Source organism: Crocodylus porosus, unplaced genomic scaffold (genome assembly GCF_001723895.1).
Source record: "Crocodylus porosus isolate Cpor-Errol unplaced genomic scaffold, CroPor_comp1, whole genome shotgun sequence".
Lineage (NCBI taxonomy): Eukaryota > Metazoa > Chordata > Crocodylia > Crocodylidae > Crocodylus > Crocodylus porosus.
In genome coordinates this window covers 3842980-3849755 of record NW_017728907.1, presented here as the reverse complement: position 1 = coordinate 3849755, position 6776 = coordinate 3842980, and the positions used below count along the sequence as shown (strand labels likewise).

The following is a 6776-nucleotide window of genomic DNA, read 5'->3' as shown; positions in this document are numbered from 1 at the left end:
ACGGTCTATTTATTCTGCCTTTAACATATTTGAGCAAATACTATCCTCCTCACATTCATTTCCATTGTATAGAGGTTCAACAGCTTTCTGCACTAGCACTTCTGTAATTTTAGATAGAGAAACATTCAGATCTTGGTAGGTATCTACTGTTTCTAATGAATCTGGTCTATATAAGATGTTCTGAAGTGTTCTCACTTTTCTTATCCTTCCATTTTATATCAATTTACTGGAAACTACAAGTTACAGGTTTCAGTAGAGTGCTTGGTTTCACTAAAGTCTTTGCAACTACTATGTCTTTTCCATTCACTGTTCTGCCAATCTCAGCATCATCTTAAAATGGTATAAGTTGTTATTTTATATTTGCACCCAGATCATTGTTGGGAACTTTCATTACTGTTAGGGTTAGTAACAACCCCTGCAGAATCCCATTAGAAACACATCCGTTTCCCACTGATGAATAAAAAATGTCAGCAGGCCACTTCTTAATCTATATGCTTTGTCTTTATCTTTAACCTTCCCACCCCACTTGCTTGTTGCAGAGCTGACTGGGAAAGAAAAGATGGGTATAGGATTACCTATGCAAATTCAAGGTGCATCCCAGCCAGAGGTCTCATAGGACATACCATTATTGAATAGCTATGCCCGTTTTGCTTTATGCGCAGAACTTAAGGAGACCTAGTTCACTGTGCTATGTTCTAATGTGCATCACAGAAACAAGGACAGTAGCACTCTCTGCTTCATACCTGCAACGGTCTGGCCAGCCTACACACATATCCATCTCTTTCTCAACATTGACCTATCCCCAGTTCCAACAATTCTGTAGAATACCTAAACTAACTAAAGATACCATTCATAGCCACATTATTCCATCCCAAAAATCTGCCTGCCATGATGCAAACTTTTTGACATCCAGAATTAATAGATTGACCAGTATGTAGTTATAAATATACCTAACCCTGATGGTATATTACACCAATATATTACTGGAGTCACAGCTAGCTTGTTGATGTATTAATGCAATATGTTAGGAGAGCACTAGCTCACTCCTATGATGTATAGTCACAATATATATCGTAAGAGTGAAGTACTTCAGTGATGTATAATGTAACAAGGGAAGCAACCTGAAGTAAATGAGATCCGAAGCAGATTTAGTTAAGATAATCAGTTAAGGTTAAAAACAGCAATTATAAAAGGGTGCCTAGAAGAGGGAGGGTGGAGTGCATTGGCCAAAATTCCATTTCCCTCACCACAGCAAAGCTTGCTGTGGATCAGTAGTCTATGGAGCAGCTGCCACCTTTAGTGATGCTACATGTGCAGAACCATTTTCCTCAAAAGAAACAGTTAAAACACTGGGCCTGAAATTCAGAGAAGCTGAGCAACAGTAGACTCTAAAACACTTCAATCTGGCCTCTTCCTGCTTGGTACTTGTTAATCATCAGACCTAGAGTTCTGATTTTAAAAAAAATGAGAGATAAAAACAAAAATTAGCTTGATAATGGCATATGACAACTATAACATTTTAAATATAAGATTTTTTCTCTTTTCAGAGGGAGACTTTTAATTATCAAGTTGCTAAACAATAAAAGGATTTAATTGACGCTCATCCAGAAATATCTACCACATTAGATGCACCTTTTTGAAGAACACTTGAGACCAGAACAAGGCCATAATCTTCATTGCAGAGATTTTAAAATCTTATGTATTGTTACATTACTGCAATGACATCAGAGTACTTATTGCAGTAGCTCATAGTACTATAAAACTAGTTTCCCCAGCCTGGTTGTGTGTGACAATGCTTAGCATCTTAAACAGGGATAAAACCAAAAGCAGCTCATTTCAATGTGAAAGTTCATGCCAAGAGGAAAAGAAATCCAAAACTCTCCAAAAATGTATGTGTTTAGTTTTATGATAAAATAATTCTGATTTTTATAAACACACTAATACTTTCAGCAGGTATATCATGCATAAGTTTCAGAACAATCATAAAAAGAAAACTAATAAGAGATATGTTTTCTTAAAATTATGACAAATTTGATGTCAACTACATAATTTGAATCTACTTTTCACAACATTTTACATGTATAATACATGATTCTGAACAGCAAGTTACATTTTTCAGAATTCAGGCAAATACAAAATAGCACATTTTAAACAGTATAAATAAATATGTAATACTTGGCTTTACTTTTCAAAGTGTTTAAAGTCTGCCCAAAAGTTCTTAACAACCAAGATTATTTTGTCAACCTATGAATAAACTTCCAAATACCTTTATAATGAAGTCAGGAGTGATAAACTGAGGCAACATCATATTTTGTGTGATAGAGTAACATTGTTAGTTGCAGTATTTTTTCAACATTTCTGACAAACAAACTTTGACAAAACATAATTGCACTGAAAAACATTTCTGGAAAATAAAATGAAGCTATATTACTTAATAAAAGTACTAAGTATGGATAACTACTGAAAGAAAGCTTCCCCCAATAGCAAAAGGCACAGAAATATGGTTTACACAGTGCTTACCAAAACCACTGAATTAGATGTCTCTAAATTAAGATATACAGTATTTAAAGAAGAAAAACAAAATTTCCAGCTGATAAGGCAGGTGAGTGATTTTTCTATTCACTATAGTTTATAACCAATTCTATGAGTCATGAAGTGTTCTACTTGCTGCAGATCTTTTATTGAATGAAAGATGACTTTCAGGATTGGCTGCAAATGTATTTTTTCCCCTCTTACTGGGGGGTGGGAAAAAAAGCCTGGCTGATCTTGTGTATTCCCTTGCTTACTTAACAGTATAGGTGCCCCAAAACATAAATCTCTCAACTGAAATGACCCTTAACATCCACTTACCCAATTCAAAGGGAAGAATGTTTTACCTTCTATTAATGCCACCCTGTGTTCAGCCCAGGTCACTTCAAGTAAGACCATCCTGACTTGTTGTACAAATTACCTCAGTGAGGCCAGAGTTTCATCCACTGTTTTTGAAGTTGTATGGTATTGTTTGTGGTCTATTGCACTTTAACAAAATAAAACTTTCATTAATAAAATCAAATGAAAGGCTGAGAAAAGAAGAAAGAATAGCAATTAAAGTGAACTGGCGACTGCTTTTAAATCAAAAGTGATAATATATTGCAAATGAATTTTTGTATTTCAAAGAATAAGTAGTACCAGGAAAGGATGATGCTAGTTTTGATTCTAGACTCAAAATGTCCCTCTTTTACATATGGTAATACATCACTGAGCAGATGAGGAGCTCAGATAAAAATTTGTTGTAATATAATCTCTTGGTGCCCAATGTTCAAAACCAAACGTTTCTACCATGCATTATTCTTCTCTATTTTCACGACAGTTTTTAATAACTGTATGAAAAAGTACTATAGCTTCTTAACTACATCCAGCTCAAAAAGTGGGGCAGGAGAGAGAGACGGCAGCTTCTTTGCAATCTAATACTTTTGGCCTAAATTGAATGTTGTTTTACATTTAGTAGTGCAGCTATTTTGAAAGTAACAAATAAAATATGTAATAGCCTGTAAAAAAAAAGTGGCAGAAGATGAAATCTCTGCGTTTTATCTTAGCAAAAGATCACAGCCAAGTTAAATTTGCAAAGGAATATAGAAATAAACACTACAGTAAACATGTTATTAAGTCAGCCACCATGACATTCCTGTAAATACTTGAATATTAGCACAACTGCTCCCAGAATGTGGTTCACCAAAACTTCTAAAGCTGAACCCACAGCAGATCCAGCACCACTTGTGTGGCAGACTAGTCCAGTGGTTGGTATAGAGAGAGAAGAGAACCCTCTTTAAATCCAGAACAAGTGTTAGACAGAGGGCAGCATTTATTCAGTGGGAATCTTGCTATTAACCAGTAGTCAAGGATTTTATTCAGGGCCCTTACATTCCCTGAGTACAAGAGCTGAGATTCTGCCCTGCAGCAGCATGAAGATTTAGACACAGTGCCTTTTAACCTCTCCTCTGATCAATGTGACTGCAAAGTGTTCAGTTCTACCTAGCACAAAGTCTTCAGTCTGAACATATAAATTTTTAACTACAGAGACTTTATAGTTGTGCAAATCTCTAAGACTACAACATGTGGGCTTATTTCTATATTTAAGAGTTTTGCTTCTAAGCCACCATGTGGCTTAACCCATCAAGAAAAGTGTGGGATGTTCTCCCTATAAGCCAACTGAACGGTTATAATTGAGCTGCATTCGAGTTACCTCGTATCACCGCTTTCCTAACCCAAATTCCTTAGGGGTTTATAAACTTCTAAAAACAATCCCCCTAAATGTATATAGCCAATATTTTTATAGTCTTTCAGAACTTTTTCCCTGAGAATATAAATATAAAAACCTCTTTAAAAATATTAAGGTTGACAAAAATAATGATGCCAGGAAAACCTTCACAGGTCACCATGACTTAAGGGAGAGAGAGAAAAAAAAGAGTGAAAAGAAAAAGTGAAAAGTATGTCATTTCTTAATACTAAATCTGCTGGCTTCATTAAGCAGTTTTTGAACTTAGTTGTATACCTTACTCAGACTAAGATTTAATCCACTGCCCATACTACTTTTGATATGTTATCCTATAATTTTACTACAGGTTTTAGGTAGGTTTAATCAAAAGACATACAAACTTTAGTAGGTTTCTTTATGACAAGTCTAAATGTCTTCTGGGGTTATATTTGCTCTTCTGGAATTCAGGGTACCATGTCAACTATGTTGTCAACTTTCAGAACCCTGAACAATCGCAAGATAAAATTTGCAAGACATTTAACCTTGCTATGACACATAATTTCCCCCTTTTCAAAAGACCCGTATGCTCTCCTTGTATCCCTTCATGAAAGAAGGAAAGAAATATTTACTTATAACAACACTTAGGAATCCAATATATTTCATGCCTTAAGGCAACGGTTTATACCCATTGTATCCCACTGAGCGAGAGCTCCGCTGAACTGGTAGATGACAGTTGAAGTTTATATTCAGGCTTTGGAACTGCTTTCTGTTTTGAAGTATGTTCAGTTTCACCTCTGTTGGGCTGCTTTTCTTGAGACTCAGTCATTTGCATACAAGCAGTCTGAGGTTTCACCGAATTTTGTCCTTTTCCAAGTTCAAAACTGATAATGAGTGATTTAGCTAGAGAGTCCAATTCATTAGCAAACATAAAAGACCTTGGTATTTCATGGATAGGATTGTTTGTAGAAGAAGATAATGTAAACAAATTACAGTAATTATTAAAATACCCAGCTAAGGTGCAAATTTTTTCTGTATAGCTTCTGAGCTGGTCTGTATTTCTATATGATCCTGTGGAAATTAAAAACAAAAAGAATCAATTATGATATTTAGCTATACTGTATGTGCATACCCATCTACCCTTCTTTAATTCTAATTAGGGCATCTCTACATGTGGCAAACAATTAAGAGGTGAAGGCAATGAATGTAAACGTATGTTAAAACCCTTGCAGGCGCCTACTAAATACTAAAAGGAATTGTAGTTAGTTGTAGCTGAAACCTCCAGCCATTTTAATTACACGTGAAAATATCCCCAAAGGGATCTAAATATTGTCAACTAACTGTACATTGTTAGTTGATAATCCTTAACTGTCCCCATGTAGATATGATGCATCAGGACAGCATCTTATAAAATGAGTTCTTGCTCACAAAAGCTTATGCATCTCTAATTCAGTTAGTCTTTAAGGTGCATCTCTATCCTGCCTTCTGTATCCTTTAAAACATGTTAATAAATTGACTGTATAATAAACTTTAACATCAGGAATCAACTGAGGAGGCTAAAAGTATATGGGACTCAGACCCCAGGCAAAGGCTCCCAGTAACTGAAACTAGTACATTGATGACATTCCAGATATGTATAAAGGAAATGAAATCTTGGTTATCTATAGGCAAAAATATTTATGACAATTCTGACTTTAACTTAATCGTTCCTCTGTTAGGTGTTCAAGGCTCAAAACACTTTGCTTCTCTATGTAAGGTTTGAAAAAGGGCTCTAGGTATCCTTCAAAAGAGACTTCCAGCAATATACCAAGAAAAAAGGAAAAATAAATTTGGATAACCAATATGCAAAAACCAAGCAAACAAGCCAGCAAGCAGTTTAAAATAAGCCCTCACTATCTGGCATCCTATACATACCATAAAGAAACTACCCTCCCTCACTCTGTGAGGATCTTCTTTAGTATAAGGTTTTCCAGTAAGATACATAGTTATGCAACTAAATACCTTGTAATGAAGAAACAACAACTTGACAGACTTTATCCATGCACTGCTCCAATTCCAAATATTTCGCAGCAAGATTAGTTGCTTTTATTATTTCCTGGAAGGCAGACTCTTCTTCTTTTAATCGAAATCCCATTATTTTCTGTATTAAACAGCATATCAGTAAATATACATATCAGTAAATTCAATATGCATGCAATGTATACTGCAATATACATATCTCAGTAACGCCTAATGGTTAGAATTGTTGAAAATGTATTAAAAACAGTTTTGGCAGAAATGGCAATTTTAGCATTCTTACTGTGAATATCAGCTGGAGCTGTAAGAACACGATTTTTTTTTACATCCGACTGGTATACAGCTCTGGTATCTTGGTCAATAACTCCTTTTGTGATTCAACATCAAACCAAATGCTAAAAAGTAAGGTTTAACCAACTGCAGCCATAGTCTTGAAGTGACTGCACTAACATGCCTGTACACTAATGCCAGGAGCCTGGGCAACAAGCAGGAGGAGCTCAACCTCCTGCTCAGTGCAAAGAATTATGAC

At 35.4% G+C, this 6776-nt stretch overlaps 1 protein-coding gene across 1 annotated transcript in view; it reads right to left on the bottom strand.

Annotated features, from left to right (window-relative positions):
* Window positions 1-3477: 3477 nt before the first annotated feature.
* KIF14 (kinesin family member 14) overlaps window positions 3478-6776 on the bottom strand; it is a 57001-nt gene continuing 53702 nt past the window's right edge. The window contains exons 28-29 of the mRNA XM_019530683.1: window positions 6233-6371; window positions 3478-5302 (exon numbers count right to left, since the gene is read on the bottom strand). Coding sequence (XP_019386228.1) covers window positions 4914-5302; window positions 6233-6371 — 528 coding nt within the window. The 3' untranslated portion in view covers window positions 3478-4913. The remainder of the gene's footprint in view (window positions 5303-6232; window positions 6372-6776) is intronic.